The 24,179-nt window shown below is 43.4% G+C and overlaps 1 protein-coding gene across 4 annotated transcripts in view; it reads right to left on the reverse strand.

The window, feature by feature from the left end:
• Positions 1–24,179, reverse strand: part of LOC143363041 (uncharacterized) — a 382,608-nt gene that overhangs the window by 20,722 nt on the left and 337,707 nt on the right. For 2 of the 4 annotated variants that reach the window (XM_076803646.1, XM_076803644.1), the window contains exons 5-8: positions 16,315–16,466; positions 6,530–6,691; positions 5,675–5,731; positions 719–785 (exon numbers count right to left, since the gene is read on the reverse strand). In XM_076803646.1, the coding sequence (XP_076659761.1) occupies positions 719–785; positions 5,675–5,731; positions 6,530–6,691; positions 16,315–16,466 (438 nt within the window). The remainder of the gene's footprint in view (positions 1–718; positions 786–5,674; positions 5,732–6,529; positions 6,692–16,314; positions 16,467–24,179) is intronic. The other 2 variants (XM_076803647.1, XM_076803645.1) reach the window with 1 other exon arrangement.

Consider the following 24,179-nt stretch of genomic DNA (forward strand, 5'->3'; position numbering starts at 1 on the left):
AAATTATATCTTTATCGACTCGCTGTCAACGTGGGCAGCAGACTTCAACGATCCTAAACCAATCCAACAAGGTCTGCCCGGAGTGTCGTTCTCCTCTCAAAGGCCCTAACTTCCTCGACTTCAATAAGGGCTTGAACCTTATCGAACAAGTTTTAGCAATTTACTCAGCAAACCAAAAACCCATAAGCTAAGATTCGAGATACAGTGAATTCCCGATATATGTCAACGACACGGATCTTGCCGGCGACATGTATCGTCCAGGAGACATACGCAAGCCACGGCGTATACACCGCGGTAGTAGGCATAATTCCGCGACCTTTACGATCCAAACCTAGGCGACATATATCGAGAAATCACTGTATTTCGCGAATTTGGCGGAATCGTGGACAAATAATCATCTAGAAATAATAGTCCTGTTAAATCCTACAGGGTGTTCTCTTCGAAGTCGGTTTGTGCAGAGGATGTGCTGAAGCGTGCACAAAGTGTCAAGCATTCGTGATTTCGATTCTGGTGTCGCGCGTGCAGCTTTTGCCGAAGGTGGTCACGCCTATGTATTGCGACAGGAGCGTCGCACACACACACACACACACACACACACACACACACACACACACAGAGAGAGAAACAGGACCAAGGACATGACACAGCGAGTTCGAGGAGATGGTCTCTGGGTAGACAAGGCGACAACTAGCTGGAGGTTGCTCCTTGATGTACTCGCCTCCAGGGAGCTGACCTCGCCCGTCCCGTCCAAGTTGCATTAGCCCCTGCCGAATGTCCCTCAGTATCTGAAACAGAACAATCATGGGAATGAACGTTTCTTCGATAACTCGATTAAACCGTACATTAATCGGGGACAGTGTGCCGTCGCGACGCCGTCCTCGCCGCCGCTCGCACGTTCAGAAAATTCGCCGATCCAATTACTTTGGCAAACTGGGTTTGTTCACGCGGCCCGAGATAAGGAATTTAATGAGCGACATGTGTTTAACTACCACGCTGCACCAGACCCCCCCCCCCCCCCGTAGCTAAGGGGAATTTTCCACGGATCAAAAATAACGATCATCGCACAAAATTTTTACGACGAAAATCGGTCACTGGAACTTGGTCGTTGTTTAACCCCTTACGCTGTCATATCAAAATTATTAATTTCCTTTAAGCCTTAGATATAGAATTTTATTTATAGAAACCATAGCGACTAGGGTAAGGGACCCTATTACTGTGGGGGTATCAATGTCACTATATTAAAATTACACTTATTTTTAAAGCAAATCAAATATTAAAAAAGTGATATATAATATTTACTGGGTTTAATGACAGAAATTTAATATCTCCTTTTTGAAAATAAGTGTGAGTAATGTAGGCACAGTAATTGCTACCCCCACAGAAATATATAATATTAACACTGATATTAATGATCAAAATTTAATATCTCTTTCTTGAAAATAAGTGTAATATAGGCACAGTAATTGGTACCCCCACAGAAATATATAATATTAACTGATATTAACGACAAAAATTTAATATGTCTTTCTTGAAAATAAGTCTAATATAGGCACAGTAATTGGCACCCCCACAGAAATATATAACATTAACTGATATTAACGACAAAAATTTAATATCTCTTTCTTGAAAATAAGTGTAATATAGGCACAGTAATTGGTAGCCCCACAGAAATATATAATATTAACCGATATTAACGACAAAAATTTAATATCTCTTTCTCGAAAATAAGTGTAATATAGGCACAGAAATGGTACCCCCACAGTAATGGGCGTCCCTACTGATGAATTTGCTACGTTGTATCTTTTAAATTACCAAGAGGTACCCAAAGTTATAATAGCTGATTAGGAGTGCATGTATATGAACAGTTGTAATTGTTGAAAGTTTAAAATCTAGACGCAGGGTTGTCCGCACGAGTCTCTCGAGGAGATGCGATCGAAAAATGTCAAGTGGCATTTTTTTTGGGAAAGTATTCGAGCATTTTCGATGACAAGCTCCACGAGACCACTCAAGGCGAGAAGGACCCTGGGTGGACTCGGATGAGAGGCTCTCGTTGTTCAATGTCCTTATAATGCATACTTGTGGACAGCACGCGGCCAACTTTAGAAAACTCTCAATTGATTTTCCTCGTCCCCTCCGCGTCTGTCTCGGAAGTTCAATTAAAACTCATAAAGAGCGGTAAACAAGCCGGCAGGGACCGGGAGGAGCAGGACATTTTGTATTACCGAAGAGGTTTCGTTTTCGCATGCGAACGTGCACTCTCTCGTTCGTCGAGAAACTTCTGTCCTTTTTTCCGTAAAAAAAAAAATTGGGAAAACCTAACAAAATTGCGAGGCATGCGTCTCAAGTTGAGCACGCCGCTTGGAGGTTGTGGATTTTCGATATTTACAGGAACAACATTTCCGATCAACTTTCATAACTGCAGATTTTGTGCATTTATGGTAACGAGCAGATCGAGTGCAAAATTGTGAAAATAATTAAAGAAGTTATAGACACTGTTTTGAGCTGGTATTATGTTTACTCAGACCACGAAGTAGCGCACTGCGGTTTTTCCAAAATTCCGAATAAATTTGCCAGTATAGTTTTAAGAATTGTTGCGAAGTACTTGAAACAATTGTACAGAAATTTTTGTGGGGTCATGGGGGAACCCACCAAATTAAGATAATATGAAAAGAACATTGAAAAATGATATAACAGTATTATTTAATACTAGATTTACGAGACCTGTCAAAGTGAGGGGTTCCACATGCTTTAATTTATTGTGATGGTAACAATGCATTTATAGGAGATTTATTTAACACATTTATTCCTTGGAACATACGTCGTAATAAAAGCTGTTAAGAATCCGGCTGAATATTTTTATAAAATAATCCAAGCCCTAATATTTCCGCCGTTTTAACACTATGTTTACGGGACCCGTCAAAATGGCGTGTTCTAATATTTTCAATTTAAAATGATCAAGGTTCTAAGGATGCATACACGAGAAACTATTTAGCAAATTTATTTCTTTGGGTGTATATTATTTGAAAAATATTGCTATAAATTTCGGTAGCATGTTCTTGCGATTTTCGTAAAGTTATGCAAAATAGTCACTTTTAGTGCTCCGTAAACCTAGTGTTAACCTACACCCACCTACATTTTTATCACGACTGCGTACTAACAATAAACATTTGACGCACGGATCTCGTGTATGCCCGAATAAATCGACTCACCGAATAATCCTCGGTGCTCCGAACAACAGCGAAGAAACCACACGAAGCTTGTCACTTTGACTGGTCCAAATATTGAGAGAGCGCACAACACACACAACACGGCAGCACTCGCGCGCGTTTATCCGCCACGAATGAATCATAATTATATTTCCCATTAATCTCCGCGGTCGGTTCCGCGTCGATTTGTCAGGAGATAACTAATAAATATGTAGAAGCGAGGAACTTGCGTACATTAATCGCCCTGACGGGTTTGGGAAGGGCAGAGTTAGGTAGGGTGGGGTGGGGGGAAGGGCAGAGGAGAAGGGAAACGACGATACCGGGAAGAGGGAGGGGGAGGGATAGATGGTCAAGTGGTTGCCCGTGGGATGATCCCGCAGTTTCTTGTGCAAAAGAGAAGTCGGGGCCCGGGATAGCTCGGCGAGAATAGAAGGCGGAGAACCGGAGAAGAAAGGGCGGTTTCCCTCCGGGGAGCAGTAAACCCGCGTAGGAGGAAGTGACACTAAAACTTTTACACGGATACCGGGGCCTTTATTTACATATTGCTCGGCAGACTCAAAGGAAACTCTGTTCGCTTTATTTCCATCTGGCTTTTTTTCTGTCTCGCTGCTGCATGAGCGCGCGCGCGCTGGCTAGACCCTGCGGTCCGAATAGGTAGTTTCGGCCAATTTTTATGGAACCTTTTCGGCTCCCTTAACATTTTTTTCAAAGGACCGGAACACAACTTTTTCGCCCGTTCCCATGCACCGTCCCGGAATCGTTCGCCCTTCCCACCCCCTCTCCCCCCACACGCGGGGAGAGTTAATTCGAAACTCGTTCCACGTAAACGAGCGAGAAACCGACCGAAATGCGACCACGGGATCGAATAAAAAATCCTAGATTTTCAATTGGAACGGCGATACCGACGCAGTACCTGATCCCTTAGGGGAATTAGAATTTCGATTTCCTCCCTAAAAATTTTGCGAAAGGGATCCGCAAAATTCGCAACGGTCGTGGCAGTCTGATAGGAAAAACATCGAGACGAGATCAGAATATCGCCTAATTTCCAGATTAGAGCGCCGCGCGCTGCCTCGAGCGGAAAGTTGAAGCGGAAAAGGGATCGGAGCCGGTTAGCGGTTCGCGATACCGAAAATCAGCTCCGGAAGGCGCACACGCACTCGCGGCGAAACAAAAACGAGGAAAGAAAAATCGGGAGGAACGGGGGAGGGGGGGAAGAAGAGCAGGACAGTGATGAAGAAGAGGGAAGACGAAGGGGGAGATAAACGCTGCCGGCGATGCCCTGCGATTGCGCATAAGAAATTCACGGCGTAATGTCGCGGTACACATTGACGATTATGATGATATCGCACTGATCTCTCGATGCTTTGCATAATAAGAGGTGTGCGAGACAGTCTCCAAAAAAAAAAACGCAGAGAGAGAGAGAGAGCAACTGTCGAAAAGAAGAGCGTGGGAGGACCGGGAGCGAAGTAATAGCGCACACGCAAATTTTCCTTCTTGTGAGAATTTTGTCGAGCTGATCCGAGGGGCGGGGGTGGGGGATCATTGTATCGGATAAAACCATTGGCTCGCGGAGCCAATATTGGTCGAACGACGAGAAAGGGGGTTGTCGATGATCCGGGGAATGCACCGGGGAATTGAAGGAGGGAAATAAACGAGCCGGGGCACGGATTGGTTTAATCGAGATAGGTTTTTCCTTGTCATGATTACCCGCCACGATAAAAGGAATTGTCACTCGCGCCACACCTTCGCGAATAATTTACTGCGCTCGTAAAGACCCGCGATGCGATCGTAACAACGCGATGCCTAGTGTTCGAACACTGAATTTCCGCGTGTCGAAATTAAAGCTCACTTTTCTGGCACTTTCTCCGAAAAATCTGTAGGATCGTGTTTGGAAAAGTTGAAAATTTCTGGTCCCCCGAAGAGAAGTAATGAAAAGGAAAATATCCATGTCGAAAGAGATTCCACGCTTTGTGGAATTCGCGTGATAATTCCTTGATAATTGATGTGATTTATCGCGAATTTTATGCACGCTGTCGAATCAGGTAAATATGCAATGCGCGCGCTTCGCTGTAGTTGATTTCGATGGAATATGTTTGCACGCCTATGCGTTACATACACACATCACCGCAGATATGTCCTGCCCTTGTTTGCCATATGACAGCGTAAGGTATAACGGAGCGTATTTATTTGAACTAAAGTTTACCGAATTGTCAACAGTAAAAATTTGGTTCTCCCAACATTTCCGGTGTTGTAATTCGCACGTGCGATAAATAACTGTTAAGCGAGCTTTCGTATTTCAAGACACGACACAATGTGCAATTGATAATTAAATCGTCCTCTGTTTGCCGCGTCGGAATCGTCGAATTTTTTATAAATATATTCCCTGCACTTCTTTCGGCCGCGGGACCCGGAGAATTTCATTAGCGAATTGCAAAAAGCTAATAAGCCTTAATTTGAACTGTACTCACCTCCTCGTGTTCCCGGTGAAATCTCTCCTTCTTTCTCAGTTCCTCTTGAACCTTCAGCTGCAACAAATACAAAGAAGTATAAACACCCATCGGATTGTATCAACCAAACATCTGGGACGACGGCGGTAAACAATATGTCAGCAGTTTCCGGTGAATCACGGGAAACCGCGAGACGAATGTGTAGAGACGGGCACATCCAATTCACTTTTTCACTTCTTTTGTTTTTTTAAGCGGAGAGAACCGAAACCGTCGTGGATCTTGCGATAAAGCGAGTTCACAGGAATCTCTGCAGTTTTAATTAACTACGGCCACGTGGTGTGCCACTGGTTCATCGATTTAACCAATCCCCGTGAATATTTAAACATATTCGGCGCGGCCAAACGACAACTTTTGCGTTAACGACAAAAGCTACTCAAAGCTTCAACAAGTTCAGCAAATTCTATAATTTAACAAATGGGATATTACTCTCTCTCTCTCTCTCTCTCTGTCTCTAGTGTTAAATACTAAATATTTCGACATTTTTTATTAATTTTGGAAAATGACGCGGAACATAATTTATTAATTTATATTAATCTAAATACTGGCGTTCCGAGAGAAACAAAATATTTGATCTATATTCCTGTGTCAGGAACGTTTCGGAAATAATGAAATTGTTATTAATGCGAGCGCATGCATGGCTCCAAGAAATATTCGTTCGTCGTTCGATCACCCGAACACACGCAAGGCCAGATTCTACACACAATCAAGATTCTACGGCGTACGCTTTGAGATACATCAATATTTATTCGTCTATGTTGCCCGTATCCGGAACGCGATCTATAATGTTTACTTTAATTTAGCAATGAACTCCGGTACCCTGTGTATAGTCTCCTCGAAGCTGTTTGGCTGACTGCCGTTCATCTGGAGGCATCTTAATCGATCGTAGTCTTTGGGATCCACCATTGATCGTAGAATCGTGTTTCCCATGTCCTTCCTTAAGCCCAGTCCACTCTGCAGCACGCTGTCCGGCGTGTCCACCTGTAAAACGGAAATACAAACGATTCGTTTCTGTACGGCACGATGATGCAATTAGACTGTGGAGCTTTGTGCAAAACTTTTCTCGAATCCATCGGTAATTGTTGTAGCACGCGACGGGGATCAACAGTAACAGAATTTCCTTTTGCAAACATTCAATCACGCGGCAACAAGCCTTCTGGCTGGCGGCCATATTGCTCGACTCGTAAACTGTACATTATGTAAAATAATTGCTGTACTCTGAATTCGTTCTGTTTCACCCTTCGGTCGCTGATTTCTGCACAAACGCGTGAATGTCCACAGTCTAATTAACGTCGAATAAAATAAGAAAAATAAAAGTAGATGCAAGAAAATGCAAGCATCGGATAAAAGTCGCAACAAAAATTGATCTCTGTCAAATCCTGACACTTATTTTCATCCTTGGCCGGGTTTTCGCCTCGACCCGAACCTCGTTACGATTCCAAAATAATTGAGTTGATGAAACAGAATTAGGATGCGTTAACCAAACACGGACGGGGCAAATTAGTATAAATAGAGAACGCGTATTCCCGTCAGCGAGTAATTGAATTCTGAATTCAGCCTTTGCACCTGCACTTGCGTCCTGCACTTGCGTTTCGACGTAGCAATCACGGTGAATTACAGTGCATACGATTTAATTCATTTTTGTAAAGATTCACAGCGAATTCTCGATATATGTCAACAACACGGGTCTTGTCAGTGACAGGTATCGTGCAGGAGGTTTTTCGAGCTTCGTGGCCCCTCGCGGGGTATACCTAGGCGGTAGTAGGTACAATTCCGCGACGTTTATCATCGAGGCCTTGGCGACATATACAGAGAAATCAGTGTATTACCGAAATTTATGACTTTTTGAGATCAGCAGTTATTTGGAAAATTGTCAGCCAAGTTTCTATGAAATTTTGCACGCGGTCAGAAATACGTCCAGCTTGTTTGTTGGCAATATATTTGCGATAGTTATTGCGAAGCAACCTGCAGCTCGCGTTGCGAAATTCTGTCCGGCGAGTAGCTGCGGGTTTTCGAACGACATTAAACCAAAATTTTCTGCAGCGTGGTATTCGAGGCACGCGGACGTCGGCACGAAGTTAGAAAAGCAACAACCACGCGAAACGCACATCCCTCAATATTCCACCAAATATTTAACGGAATTCCAGTCACGAGTGTTATCACGCCACTTAGATGAAAGCGTCTTACGTCGAAGATGTCTGCTGCGAGCCTTCGAACCTAATAGGAACACTATGAACTCCGGAGCTGGAGTTTCGGATGAGCATCGAGCCTCGTCTGGTTTCCGGTTCTTTTATTAACTTTTTCTTCATTTACAACCACGCCCTGATCAACTGAAAATCCGGATACACGCTCGTTTCACCGTTGAAGCTGAACTATTCCCGGGGAAATGTTAAAATCGTTGCCGGGGAGCGTTGAATTGCGAAAACGTTCCTCCGAATGGCAAACTTTTGTAGCATGACAACAATCTCTTTGAACAGTTGAAATTGAAGAGAGATATTTATGGAGAAATGTTAAACTTGTTGAACGTGCGTCGTATTGGAGCAGAAATAACGTTGGCACTGCAGACTTTTGTACCGAGAAGACCTCGCGGTACTGTGCTGACTTAATTAATGGTGTTTCATATTACAATCAACGAAGAATCATTGTTCCGTTTCGTTCTGCAGAACATTTAAAAATTGTAGAATTTTTTTCAATTTCTATCCCCACTCTACGTCACAAAACTAGAATCCCTCGAAAACAAATCGGGACTATCAAAGTCAACGAATTACTCATGATAGAACTCGTAAATGTTATCATTACCAGTAGCATAATTCTTTCCCGAGATCTGACAATTGGATCAATTTTTCTCCCTCCGTGAAAACACTTTGGAGAATGCATTTAATTACAGCGCAAGGTGTGACTCTCGTTTTCCTTGTTTTCCAGTCCTCGGAAGGTGCTCGAGACGCTTTATTTCTCCTGAAACATTCTTTCCAGGTCAACACTCCAATTATGAATTTATGCACGTGCATCGCCTGGCAGTTAGCGTGAATCGATTCCCGGGGCCGGGCTACATACGTACACGTGATCGACGCGGGGCATTTAAATTGCACGTAATTCAGTAATAAATTAAGGCGATCAACGTACGCCACATAATTTATGCTCGCGGTTTCGTTTCGCGTTTCTAGCGTCGAGCCGTCGCAACCAACACGATTTCATTCTCAGAAATCATCACTCCGCTCGAAGATTCTTGCTTCTCGAAATGAAAAAGAAAAACCGCAATTTTGCAAGGATATTGTTTCGAGCCTTCGTGGCACTATTTTATAAGTAATCTTTACGCAAAATAAGAATCGTTTGCAAGCAACCTAATTCGCACAAATTAATCCTGGGCCCTTTCTTCGTCAATTGATTTTCGAACAATTTCTCCGTTTTAAAAATACTAGATAAATCACTAGGGGATGAATGATTGGAATTTAAAATAGGGTTGTAATTAATTGACCGTTATGGATGAATTTGTACCATTTATAATAGGCGAGAGCACCGTCTCGGTGCCGATGAAATTAATATTTCCTTTCAACGTCCTTTCTCGCACAACTATTTCAATTTTCCATACTCGAGATAAAACGAAAGTATCCGGGGAAAACGAAACAGCCACTTGGTCGCCCGTGTCGCTCGGGGATTTAATAACTAGCATTACTCGCAACGACTGTGTAAAAACTCTTCCGCGATAAAGCTCGTAGCCGCCGCGATTACACTGCCTCGCGTTTATGCAAATTTACGTCTTCATTGATTAATATCGAGAGAGAGAGAGAGAGAGAGGGAGAGAAAAAAAGTGAAGGGTCGGTGTTACATAGAAAATTACTTCTCCGCGACGGTGGTTCGCTAGGTAAAAGGGTGCAGCTTTATGGAACCACAAAAATATTAAGTCGGCCCCCGCTATAAATACGTAACAACTACTTTCCAGTTACGATTAATCAGCCGCAATATCGGGGGCCCGCATACATTTCGCCTGGGAACTGCTTCTATCGCCTTCTTGAGCCGTTCGTCGCTTATGATCGAAACGTGGCTCCGCGCAACCACGATGGGATACGCTTTACGGTGTTAGCACAAGCTTGTGTTATCAGCGGTCTGCAACCGGCCAATAAACTCTCGAGGAACGCGCGAGCAGGACCCGCGATTTTATCCTTCAGAAAAACCGTCTCCGATTTAAGTGCCGGGGGGAACCTCGCCGAATTGATACGCCCCTGCAATCAAATTCTCCACGGGGGACACGGAACTCCAGGATATACCGAAACGGTGCCTGGAAATCTGTTTCTCCCAAATTTTTCAACAAATTTTCATAACCGGTGCTTCAAAATCCACAGGAAATTAAACACGCGTTTCATTCTCAGCAAAATGGTGGTGGTAGCACTACTGGCGATAATTCCGCGACGTTTATCATCGAGGCCTCGGCGACACATATCACTGTATTGTTGAAAATCTGCAGGTTCTTGTTACTTTGATAAAGTAATGCAAAAGAGTCACTTTTAAACCTGAGAAGAGCCTGGTTGAACCTCGTTAAACCTCTAAAGTTTCAGAGAAACGTGACAGAAAATTGCATGTTAATTCGAAAAGCGTGGTTCCACGGATGAAAGGAAATGATCGCGCTCAGATCTCTTGCTTAGAAAGAGAGGATTGTTGCCTAGGAGTCTTCGGGTCTGTCCGGAGGCAACCGCGTTTCGACGCACCAATAACAGCCGCGCTGGCTTTTCCGTCTACTGTCTGCCGCATGTATTTAAGTGATTCGGGATTGGCGCGCTAATGACTGTTTCATATTCATTGGGCGTGCAATGTGGTCGCCCAGCCGCGCTCGGGGTCGCACGCGTCTCATTTTATCGCTTCTGGTTCGCTCCCATAGCGACATCTTTCACATTGTCGCCTCGATAACACCTTGCATGAACCGGCGGCTAACCGTATATTATTGATCCGGCACTCTTCCACTGGATTTCGTGGCACTGGCCAAAAGTTCATAACCGCACCGAGCTCGCTATCCGTCTTGCAATTAATTTTTGGGTCGACCTGCGTGTACACAAATTTTTGGCAGTTCTTTCAATGGAAAAATTCCAATGGTTAACCCTTAGCATTCCACTAAAAATTGCTGTATCATTATTCAAAATATTTTTTACATTATCAAATTTGTTTGTATTTAATAAATTACTAAACATGTCGGTATTGTACGAGTAAGTTGCACTATTATCGTATGTATAACATGAAAAAAAATATATAGGAGGGAAATATTCTAGGTCGGAAGAAATGTTTCATTTTGGAATTAAAATAGCTTCGAGTGCAAAGGGTTAACCTTCAACTCGTGTTTCGATTCGCACTCAAAAATGTGCGCTCAAATGTACCGTGCTGAAAATGAATTTTTGAAGCCGGGAAAATTGCACGCTTCGTTGGAAATTCATTTCTCAATCGATTGTAAGGGGAGAGGTAAGCATCCGGAAAAATTGATGCGTTAGATTTTTACTTTTCACTTTATGGGATGAATTCGGGTATCAAAAACAAAAATACAAGAGCACCGTTACAAGATCTCGCCTAACTATTTTCGGTCCGCAGTTGCGGGACGTAATAGAATAAACATAGGCAGTTTTCTCAGTATCTGTGTGCAGCTCTGGTGCACAGTTCGTTTCGGCGTCGGTACTTTTAGCCAAGCACTGGGAACGCGTGTTTGCGAACTGTTCCCTCCTATGGAACGAATGCTATTCTTCGCGCAGATGGTATTTACATTCGGGAAAACCCGGCGAAAAACCGAAAAAACGATGAATCATTGAGCCTCTCCGAAAGAATTTCATAGAAAATCCGGCTGGCTATTTTTGCGACTCGCTGTTAACAATCGTTCCGCGCGATGCAAAACCTTCCAACTATTCCGCGCGTATCGTGCAATATTACCGTTAACAAATTTTTTAAAACGCTGACATAACTCTTTGTGAATTTTCACTAGGAACGCCTAAACCGTTAGGGCACATGTACGCGAGTTTGATTTACAAAACCGATTTATACTCGGTTCAAAACCGCAGCAGATTCGTGGAAGCGTAAATTGCAGTAGAATCGCGCTTCCAAGGACATTGCAAGGTCATAGGCATGCTTTTGCACATTAACCTGTGTTCTGTACGACTCGAAAGGCCTAGAAAACCTTGAAACGACCTTCAAGAATCAAATAAAATAATTCAGATATCCGATTTAAAGGGAACACCCTGTACACACACGAGGTCCAGGCATTTCTGTTTCGGGAAATCCGTATCGATCGAGGGGGGACAAGCGACGCGGAAGAAAAACGAAGATTTCCTAACAAATTCGCACGCACATTAACACTTTGATCGGCAAACTGAAAACCCCACAAATTCCATAGCATCGAAGTAAGTTATTTAACACTAGGGTTACGGGACCCGTCAAAACGACGGATTCTAATATTTTTAATTTACGATTCTATTACGAATTACTCAACAAATTTATTTCTTTAGGTATATATTATCTAAAAAATGGCTAAAAAACTTGAAAACACACATTCTTCCTATTATCATAAAGTGATGTAAAATATTCACTTCTAGTGCTCCGTGAACCTAGTGTCAATGACATAAAAATTGTAAAAGTATGACACCGAGCAATCCTCCAACTTTCTTGCATGTTACAGATCCTAATCAAGTTCAGTACAATGAATGTATCAACGTAAAAATTCATTCTAAAACCTGCACAAATAATTCCGTCACCCACACATATGGGTGACGTGGGGCATTCAACGTGTCAAACAAATGAACGTAGGCGAGTCGAGAAAAATCTGCTAGTCGCGGAGAAATAAATCAACAACGATTGAACGGGACGGGAAAATGTTGTGTGCGGAGAGGTTAGAAAAAAAAAAAAAAAAAAAGAAAATTGCGGCACGTTAGAGAGGATCGATGCGGCATTACCGTGTTTTCAGGAAGCCCAGGTGTCTCGGTAGTTATGACGCGGGCTGGTGTAGATGTTTGAGGAAACACAGAGGTGGGCAGGGAAAAGTAGACGATAAGCAAAAAGAAGAAGGTTTGCGCGACTAAACCGCGACGGTAGAGGGGGAGGGTGACGTTCCAGGTGCGATCGATGTAGTATGTCACCCTCGTTGTAGCGCTCGGCGTGCTCTTCCCCTTTCTCTACCTGTCTCATCTTAGAGGCTGCGTGTCCCTGTCGCACCCTAACGTTCGCGTTCTCCCCATTCAGCTTTCAGCGGGGGCATGTTTCCCCCGCTTCCTCCTGCGCACGCTTCTGTCTTCTACTTCCGCGTCCAGACGAAAGTCTCGCTATCGTCGTCGACTTCATGCTCGTCGTCGTCGTCGAGGTTGTAAACGCAACCCGCCGGTCTAAGCAAGAGAGCCGGGCACGCCCGGAGTCGCCAGACTTTTCGAGCCGGCTTGTTTTAATTAGTAAATGTATCCAGCCAGATGAAACGCCGTCAAAAAGATATTCCACGACTCCGGCAACCACCACCCCCCCCCTTCCCTGGAGCGTTACTCTTTACGCGCGGTGTCGAAGTTCGCCGTGCCATTTCGCACGCATGCGACGCGCGTTCACGCGACGTCGTTTTCACGCCGAGATTTTTCTCTGAAGTGGGGTTGATCGATTGCGGACTGTCTAGACGGTTCGTTTGAACGCGTTCGTGCTTACTTTTAACGCCGAATACCGCCGCCGCCCGATACAAATTGATTACTCGCAAGAACATGCTTCTCCGCGATCGCGAGCTTCTCTATTCGGCACGCGGATCTTCCCTGTACGCGCTTGTCTCCCGATACCGGAATTCTGTTAATAGCGTGATCACTGTCCGACGATGCTAAATCAATTTTCATTCGGTTCCGGCAGCTTGAAATCGACGCGGAAGATTTTTATTCCAAGACTCGCAATCTGTAACACACGGGACGGTAAAAATGTGTTTCCATGATCGTCGTGTAATTGTTTATTTTTTTGGGAATGAAAGGATTCTCTCCGCGGGTGGTGTAATTGCAAATTCCACGTTCGTATTGTCCAATATTTCGTTCGGCCGAATTGAAGGTTCTCAACACGTTCATTAAAAGCATTCCATAAACTTGTACGGAAAAGTGGCCGGAAACACCAAGAATTGGAAGTTCGGTTTTGCCCTAAACTTCCACGGAAATTGCTTATCCGCGCGCGGCACATTCTGGCTGTCCGTTTACCCGCAGAAAAACCGTTTATACTGCCGTTTTTCCAATCGGTCGTGCTCTTTCTCCGGCACATAATCAAGGACCGGCGTTCGCCTCGGCACGGAGTCGCTGCGGAACGCCGCCATTTCGTTTCTCGCACGAACTCGGAGAGAGCAAGTGCGGTGCACTAAAGCCACGGCAAGATTATCGTAATATCTCTGTAGTTCTGACGGTCTTCATTCCTTTTTTCAAATAATGCGCCCGAGGATTTTACGAATCCAATAGCCACTCTACTTTAACACATCGATCGCCAAACTGGGAACCCCAAAAATTCCATGAAATTACAATGAAATGTAACAAAACAATAAAATGTATGATACTGAGTAATCCTCCAACTTTCTTGCGTGCTACAGATTCTAATCAAATTTAGTACAATGAATATTATACCAACGTGAAAATTCATTTTAAGACCTGCACAAATAATTTCACATATGGGGGACGTGGCGTTCAACGTGTCAATTAATGACAAAATAAAACTACCCTTGAAGGAAGAATAAATTAAATAGTTAAATTTTGGAAATATTGAATTGTTAACCAGCTTCTCGGGGCGAGTCTCTTGGGCGAACGAAATTGTGGGAGATAATACAGAATGAGAATTTGTGACATTTGAGGTGCAACTTTAATTCTAAAGAGCGAAATTCCTCGTGGAATATTTTCTTTTTATTTGTAGGGAGCTCTTTCCCGGAGAAATCGAATAAGCGATCGTAGAAATCCCCCCCCCCCTCCTATTTCACCCCCGATGAGAAGAAGAGATGTAGAGCTAGTTAACCCTGAACTATCGTACGTTCGCTTAACTGCCACCGTAAATTCTTTCGAATGCCCCCGTTGTTTCGATACTTACTGCGCCGGCTATGTAAAGTAACCTCATTTATGTGTTCAGCAGAGATTTTTCCCGCGGTTTGCCGGATCCGACAAGGAAAGAATAAAGGTGGACATAAATAAGGGGAGGATGTACGCGTATAACAAGAATTAGAATTGCTGAGGTTGTTAAAAGGAACCCGATAAATTGCACTCTCAGGCGAATTGCTTTCCGCGAAATGCATCGGCACCGCACTTTTACCGACGATATTAATTACCAACACACTGCAAAACCAGCTATAGAACTCGACCAATTACTATATGGAGTTGCGTGTCGCACGACCTGAAATACCGACCGTCGCTGAAAATCACTGATTTTCTCCCGTCTATTATCGAAATGGAAAAATTCATTTCGAGCCGAAGTGCTTCTATCGCAAAATACCATCTTCCGAATTTAATTCAAAACGCCTACAAGAAGATCCTAAAATTGACCGATACTGTTGACCTAGATTCGAGTGATTTTTTCCAGCTTCAATTCAAGCCCTCGCACGACCGAAAATTCCGACAGAATAAATAGGTAGTTCGATTTCAAAATTAATTTCGAATACTTCAATACTAAATTGACGCTGCCAATTTATTCTACTTTTCCTAGATCCCCTTTCCTAGATCCTAGGAAGGATCAGAGGTCTCTAGAAAACTGTATTTCCCAAGATCCTTGCGTCCACTAAAAACGATCACAGTGAATTCTCGATATATGTCAAAATATGTCGAGGAAGACATACCGGAGCCGTGTTAGGTTTACACTCCTCGGGAACCGGCCGCGGCAGTGGGGATAACTCCGCGACGTTTATCACCCAGGCCTCGGCGACATGTATCGAGAAATCGCTGTCTTTCGAGAAACTTGTTTCGCCTGACCGATTAGTTGTTGGATTGACCGGAGACAATTCTAATGGAATCGCTATTCTCGGCGAACATGTTTCCAGGAAGTGAACGTGCAATTCTGTCGTTAGATTCGCGCGAGCGTTATGGTATTACTGGCAGCGGTGAAGCCAAAACAAGACAAATGGCAATGTGCGGTAAATGGCGTCGACAAGAGATAGACGTATGTCGACAGTTCGCGATATTCTATTCCAGTGGAACCGTGGTCCAGCTCTCGTATCCTCCGAGAACTCGTCGGTTGCCTTCCATTACAGACACAGGATGTCCTGCTAGACAGCGAAACGCAGTTCTGACTGTGGTCACAGAGCGAATTCATACAATGGTCGCGGCAGTCATGGCGACAGTATTCATGGTATAGTGATACAGCTCCTACATAACCTATGTACCCCACATACTACATACGGTATATACCTGTTCGACGTTGGACGTAATCTTAACAGCAAAAATTTATTTCTCGTGTCTTCCCGCGTGCCTTCTCTTCGCGAAAAATTCTTTCATTCCTCATCTATGCGAAATGAAAAATGTTCTATCTCGATTGCTACCAACTTTCTTTCTTCTATGATTTTAACAAGTCCAGGGAAAATTACTTGCATTTTCTTACAAATGCTCGATCATAAAAACGAAAGTACTTATCCTAGTAGTGTGAATACAAGTTGATAAACATACTTGAAAACTTACTCTTTGTGGCACCCCCATCCTGGCACGGCCGTGTCTTGGGGAGCCTTGAGTTTGGCCTTGTTTTTCCTTCCGATGCGTTTTCAGTCCTCGAAGCAGTCTCGAAAACGTGGTCTTCTTCTTGTTCGTGTTCTGTCCTTGTTCTGAAACGACAAAAAAAAGTCAACGTATGTACACGCTTTGAGTCTCCTCAAAAATTTAATCGAATTTTCACTTAACACAGTCTCACTAGAACCACGCGAGATAGATGCATTTGCAATTTACAATTTACATGTAAGAACAGTAAAGACAGTAAAGACAGTAAAGTCTTGATCCAAGCCCACCCCTCGGGACCGCGCTGTGACATAGATCGTGTAGGACTTACTATTTTCTTGTGACAAGATTTTGATTGGACATGATTTGCAACCTGGTAACGCGATTGTCGACGCGACTGTAAATTTTGTAACAAGAAGAGTTTGAGAGAGAGAGAGAGAAACGGAAATCTTTGGGAAACCGTCCCTCCGAATCGCCATAACCGTGCCCGGTGGTCACGGTCTCACAAATAATCGAATGAATCGGGATTAGCCGGCAACATCACTATCCATTAATGCATAATTCAGCCATACCGTTAGTTATCCTATCTTCCCAACCCTCTAATCCCGCGCTGCGTCTGTATATTGTATTAATGTCAACGCATCCGTTTATTAGCACCGACAACAATACCGCCTAATTAACTATCTTTGCGTACCCGAATGTTCGGAGCCTGGAACCGTATTCTGATGCTTTTAACTAGATGCTCGTTGCCGAGCCAACTTCCGGCTAAGTCCTAACGTTCGACAAACTTCCCCAACGTTCGACCACTCTCTGCGGGGCCCCGTAACTGGCGTTTCGCTACTTCAACGAATTGCGTAATCGACGTAATTGTTTGACTTGGTCAAATGGGATATGTTGGTGACACTGATTCCCCTGTAACGCTTAACGGGTCTCCCGGACGACGCGAAACTTTCCCCATTTTTCGAAACGAAACCGACACAGGTTCCCGCCGATCTTTGCGCCTCAGAAACGAATGTTTCATTCACAACTGTTTCACGTTACTTTATAAAAATAACGGGAATCTGCAAATTTTTAGCCATTTCTTTTAGAATAAATGCCCAAAGAAATAGAGTTGAATAATCCCCCTTGCATATTTGCAATCTCAATAATCGTGTATTAAAAATTTTAGAATCCGGCGTCAGATAAATTAGTGTCCATTTTGACACCATAAAAATTTCGCAAAAAAAAAAAGTATTGAACAGAGTAAAATTTACAGGATAACAGTTTACCCCGAAATTTGTCTATCAACAAAGATCGAGCAGGTAACACAACGGGAAAAACGATACGCGTTGCTGGAAATGGTAAAATTCGTTTGATGCGCAGCGAACAGCGTTTTTAAATGAAGTCAATGGTTATTATTCCGCGCCGACTGCATATTGTACGTTCGTTGGAACGTTTTTACGGATTTGTTGAAATTTCTAGCGACCGGTGGGGATGATTGACAGGAATGGGAAGCCCCGCCGGAGTGCGTATTATCGTTTGTTAAAACCGGTTTCATTTTTACATACGTTCACGGTGAAATCGGGAGTACCGTTCGAAAATCGAAACTGGATTTTCGGCGTCGCGTCGTCCTGCCCGTCGAGAGCTCGATTATCACGGCGGTATTAAACGACGAGTGAAATCATTTATGCAATTTCGAGGGCTGTCTGTGGTCCCGCGGATTCGCATCAAATTCTACCCCCACTGCAAGAACTTATATTTGTTATCTTTCGCCAAATCTAGAGCGTTACCCGTCCACGTGAAAATTTAAGTAGCATTACAAAGCGTTCGAACGGACTATTTTTTTTTCGCTTTCTCCCTTTTGTCCGCGTCTCTCTCATCTCGGTGTCTTTGACATGAGATCCTTCCGGGTTCCTTTGCTCGCCGATCTGCTTGCCACTTCTGCTCGAGAGAACGATATTGGAGCTTCCGTCCTCGATGGGCAGGTTTATTTTTATTCGATACGATTCGTTCGATTGAACATGACTCGTGGTTACAGGCCTGGCAATATATCCTCGATATAGCCGGTCGACATTCCGACCGTGGTCCCGCCAGTCTTTTGTATTCTTTACGGACGATTCTCGTCGAAATAATAGCGGCTTGAACGCGGATATCGAAAGTGGAAACGCTTTCCCTCGACCGTGTTAATTTAGAGCGCGATTTGTCGCGAAAATCGGCGAAGCGGCACGAATATGTATAAACTTCAGCTTGGCAACCCAGAAATTTCGTATCGTTTAATACGTAATCCTGTGCATCCTGGCGAGAAAATGCGAAAAATCGAAATTTCGAGGCGAGGAATTCCCTCGGAGGGAGTGTGAACACGAAGAAACGTCGAGAGAACGTAGTTGACTAGACCTCCGAATATATCCTGCCTGACCTCCAACCTATTCTTCTTCTTCTTCCTCGCACTTTGGACACCCGTTCCGCGGTCTTCTCGTCCGTGTCGTCTCTCACTGAATATTGCGCAATCCTCTGGTTTAAAATACCACCGTAACCGGCTGAAAAATTATCCAATTTCGGGAGATCTTCTCGTTGCGCGCCGGCAAAAATACATTTTGTTCAAGCGATGACAGAAGTAGTCCGCCATGATTCATGAACGATTTATCTTGTTATCGTTTCTACCTATGGTAACCGCAAATTGGACGGTATGCGTTCAACGGGGCCGCGAGAAATAAGAAACGGAGCCGAGAACCGAGAGAGCTTCGCGAAAATTGGAACAGCGCACGAACGCTCGATCGTGCGCTTTCTGAAATGGCTTGGCGAATCGTCTCCGGGTACGGTACACACCTAATTAGCAGACAGAGAATAAATTCGTCCGTGCTGTTAACCTTCGGAGGGTCGCGAATAATTTTATGGGACTCACGGTGATACTGGAAAATTAGAAAATAGAAAATTCTCCGCTTTTTCCACCTTGGAGGACCGGGGGCACCCGCTATAGTCACTCGGGACTAAATTTATTTTCTGGCCTTCTAAAGGTTAGAAATTTTAAACATACTTTTAATGGAGCAGTGAGGCTTCTTTTACTTTTGAATCAGCTTGTTTGTGTACGTAGGATTTGCGTGACCGCTGCGGTGGACGCGTTCAACATAATTTGCGCCATACTCTGCTGTCTGCACAGAAAGTTCCAAAGCGGACTTTTTATCGGGCTGCGCATGACGGCGCTGGTCGGCGAGGCACGGCGCACAGATTTTGCTTGAAGACGATACACATGTAAACAGCGCGAGCACTTCGCAATCCCTCGCCGTTTTTAAGGCCGAATTTGCGCAAGTGGTACGCGACGTGGTTAAACCTGCGTTGTCGTGATGGAATTTCAAGAACGTGACAGCGGTTAGCCGCTCTCGAGCATCCTCAACTTACTAGTAAACGTGAACAATCCTGTTCACGTCGGTGGCCGACCTACCACTGCCAGGTTCAATACTGCCAAAGGAACCTACGGTCTACAGGGCGACTCAAAATTACCGGACCACCAGAAACCTTGTTCTCACGAATAAAACCTCATTCGTCATTTTTCGAGATTTTCACGACCAAAGCTACGGGCCCCATTAACGCTAGGTTTACGGAACACTAGAAGCGACTATTTTACATTACTTTATAGAAACGACAAGAATTTGCTGCCCAAAGTTTCAGCCATTTTGTTTTAACAACACATACCCAGAAAGATAAGTTTGTTGAATAATTCCTCGTGGATGTGTCCTTAGAATCTTAATAATTGTAAATTAAAAATATTAGAACCCGTCATTTTGACGAGTCCCGTAAAGCTAGTGTTAAAATAAAAGCAGACCAATTTTCAATCGAGCAGTATATATAGAATGTATATATAGAAAAATAAATAAACGAAACAACAACTGAGTGCAATAAATTGTATTGTATATGGATCGTTTTGAATTGAACCACACGTGACACGTCACAATAAGATCAGATATCCGAGATTCGAATAATCGGGTCCTATTGTGTAATTCTCGATATATGTCGTGTATTGTCCAGGAGACATACCCGAGCCATTTTATGTTTGAAGAAGCTTTCGGACTTCTTGGCCCCTCTTGGTGTACCGCGAAATAGTGGGGATAGTTAGGCGACATTTACCACCCAGGTCTCGGCGACATATATAGAGAAATCACTGAAAATACGTTTTGTTATTCAGCATTCTGCTTGGAACGAAATTAGTTTTAGGTAATTTTCCTCTGAGATGCGTTTATTGTCATCGATTCGTCACGAGCCAATTACGAACTCGTGAATCGTGCTTTTCTATGGGGTGTTCATTCCGCACCGTGTGTCAAGTATCGTTTCACACGTTCGGAATAGTTCGCACATGGGTGCGAGAAGAGATTAGGGGTGACATGAACTTGAAAACGAGCTTGTCGTTATAAGCCACCGTGCGTTCCAGAATTCCAGATACGATGTGCTCTTAGAGTTGCCGATTCAATCCCGCGTATTATTGCAAAGTGCCGAGTTTCTCACGCGAGTCGCGACGCTAAAGCACACCTGCGCCGATTGCGAGGCCCCCAACCGATACGGACTCGTTCGTTCCGGCACGGGATTGGCTGGTTCGCGAATAATAAATACCCTCCGTAATCGCGCCTTATCTGTGCTCGAGTGCGCTCGCATCTGCGCGCTCCGTGTCAGGGTGGTACTTAAATTTTATAGTATTTTCTCGATGAGACTTCAAAACAGTACAATATATCGAGAAAACACTTAACACTTCGACTGCCAAACTAGAAACCTCAAAAACTCCATAAAATCAAAGTTATTTAACACTAGGTTTACGGGACCCGTCAAAATGACGGGTTCTAATATTTTTAATTTACAATTATTAATATTCTAAAGATACATCCATGAGGAATTATTCAACAAACTTATTTCTTTGGGTATATGTTATTTAGAAAAATGACTAAAAATTTGGGCACCACATGTTTTTGTTATTTTCATAAAGTAATGTAAAATAGTCACTTTCGGTGCTCCGTAAACCTAGTGTTAATGAAATAAATATTGAGAAAAAATTAAATGTATGATATTGAGTAGTCCTCCAAGTATCTTGCATTTTACAGATCCTAATCAAAGGTACGAAGAATATATTAAGGTAAAAATTGATTTTAAGACTTGGACATGACAGTCGACGCGTTAGTAGTTAATAAAATTGAGAATATAGTTTTGCAGCACGCTGGGAAAAAGTGATAAAAATGATAATAATTTAGTTAGCAGCTGGAACTAACTTTCCGGACCCGAATACCGCATTTGAGTCGTTTCTACCTATGGCAGCCACACAAAACAGAGTAATGACGTTAAAGGAAAAACTCCCGGCACTTCTCGGACCCTTCAAGACAATTTCGGAAAGTGCGAGGCCGTCGAATCGCCGACTTGAATATCCCATTTCCGGCCGCGTTACCGGGAATTCTTCTCACGTGGAATTACAATGTAAGAAACAAGGACGCGGGCACGGTGAACAATGGCGCCGCGAAAACTCGCTCGGTGAGTTAAGGGGAAGAAACGTGCCGATGGTCGAAAACCGACAACAATATTATTGCCGGCTACTCCCCCCCCCCCCCGGTGTGGTCCAGTTATAATCAACTGTATCCTCGCGAGGCGCCGATTGAATTTGTCGGCGACTGTTCGGACTGCTCCCCCGGTTCCACGCTTTTTCCGCTGAACGAACTCTGGCTAATTAACAGCGTTTATTAGAGTGGAAACCGAACAACAAAACGGGCAACGGTTCCAAGAGTTTACCCGTTTATTGGTAAAAGGGTGCGTTAATTTGTTCGATTCACAATCAATTGAAAGGTCACGAAGGTGCAATATTTTCCAAAAACTCGATTTTCTGAAAATTTACTTTAATTCTTCAGATTTCAAAGCATTGGGAAAAATTCGTCTCTAGTTGGAGAAGTCGGACGAAGCTGGGTCAAACCGGACCCAATGATCGTTGTTCAGGGTTAACACAGACGTAAATGTCTGTAACAACCCGGTGGGCTGTCCGTCCGATGAAATATCTTTTATTGTATAAATTATTTTCACCGCCAGTTACGCATAAGAATTCCCCTCTAATTGGATTTCAACGTCGACCCAATTTCATTTACAAAATATCAACGCAATCGCTATCAGCGTCACACATGTGCGACCTCGTATTTTGCATAAAGAAGGCCGAAATAATTTCGTGCACGTTGTTATTTAAATCCGCACCGTAATGATTAAAGAATCTACCTTTTCCCTTCGTTAAATTCTCCTATTAAAGTCGCGTTTGTTCCTTGCACGCCGTTTGGAAACAGTTGCGCGAAATAATTTAGGATAATACCTCACCCACCTTTGCTTTGTGTGTTCTAACACTGAACCTACCGAGCGTTAAAGTATACTATGTATTGTCCAACAAAAATACCGAATTTATTGAGATTTGGTAAAATTTGGAATATATACTCGAATAAAGAAATCTCAGAATTTCAGTAATTGTAAAATAATTGTATAATTGTACAAATCTTAGCTCGTAGCGTTAGTGTTAATATCAGATTAACACTAACGAAATTGCTCACGAAAAAATTTCCATTGATTTAAAAATTAAAAAGGAGACAAACCGGGCACAAGTCGTTTTGGCCGGTCTGATAATGCCAGTGTTGGATTAACAAATTATGTCTGCTGGTTGCACGAGATCCAGAAAAGCGGAAGCAGTCGAACACCGGCCGGCAATTCTGCAGTTTTCGAGGAACTGGGATTTTCGAGATTTGCATAAGCGTTACATCAGAATCTTAGCACACGCGCGCTAATAATGTCTGCGCGGTACGTATGGGAGTAGAACAAATCTGTTATTATGAAAATCCTCGAGCAGCGAAAACGGGGCTATAAGCATGAATAAATAAGCGTTATTAGGGTTCGCTTTCTTCCTCGTTCTTTTCTAGTCCTCGAGCGTCGCCTTGTTTCCTTCCTACTCCACATAGGGTACCGAGTTCTACGCCGCGGCCGGTGTAATGGCATTCCACTTCTCCTTTTTCTTCCACCTCAGCAATTTACTTCGTTTAGGGGTGCTCCTCCGCCACACCCTCCGGCCATTCTCCATCTTCACTTATTTCCCGATAAACGTTACTCGACGGAGAAACATAAATGGATCAGCTCCTTTAATAATAAACTGCACGCAGGATAATCTGTCAGCCTCGCTGCCGCCAAATTGTTGTCGAAACTCGGAATTAACCTGCCACGGCCCGTTCGAATTTTTCCTCGGAATTCGATTTTTCATCGAGAATGTCTCAGTGCTCATTTCATTCAGAGGAAATAATTTATTCGAATTTATATTACACTCTGCATCCCAATTAATAAGTTCACTCAATAAATTCCTCTAAAAGCGTCTTCAATATTACGGCAATCGATCATCCGAATTCAAATTATTGCCATTTCGTAAACGGTTCAAAATTTTCAATTTACATCGGTTCGGACCAGAACCACATTCGTAACGATACTTCCCCATTTGTTTGATTTCGATCAGCAGAACGACCGGAATTATGGTAACAGCCAATGGCGACGATACGTTCACGAGGATGTAAAAAGTATTGAATAAAAATTAACCGCACACGTGTTCCGTAAATAAAACGATTTTTTTTTTCATTTTCTTCCATCGTGATAATTGTAATGGAACGTTCAACGGAGTTTCTCGCTTTTAACGAAATACTATATTTTCATATTTAATTGACTGTTCAGATTGGCATCGTTTGCACGTGTATGATTGGACATCAAAATTAGACGCATTCTGGGAACGATGATGTTTGTTTGCCTGGAAATATAAATACACCGGGAACGTCATAAACATTTGCCGTGGGCGTGTTGAAATACAT

The sequence above is a fragment of the Halictus rubicundus genome, chromosome 18 (genome assembly GCF_050948215.1).
Source record: "Halictus rubicundus isolate RS-2024b chromosome 18, iyHalRubi1_principal, whole genome shotgun sequence".
NCBI classification, from domain to species: Eukaryota; Metazoa; Arthropoda; class Insecta; order Hymenoptera; family Halictidae; genus Halictus; species Halictus rubicundus.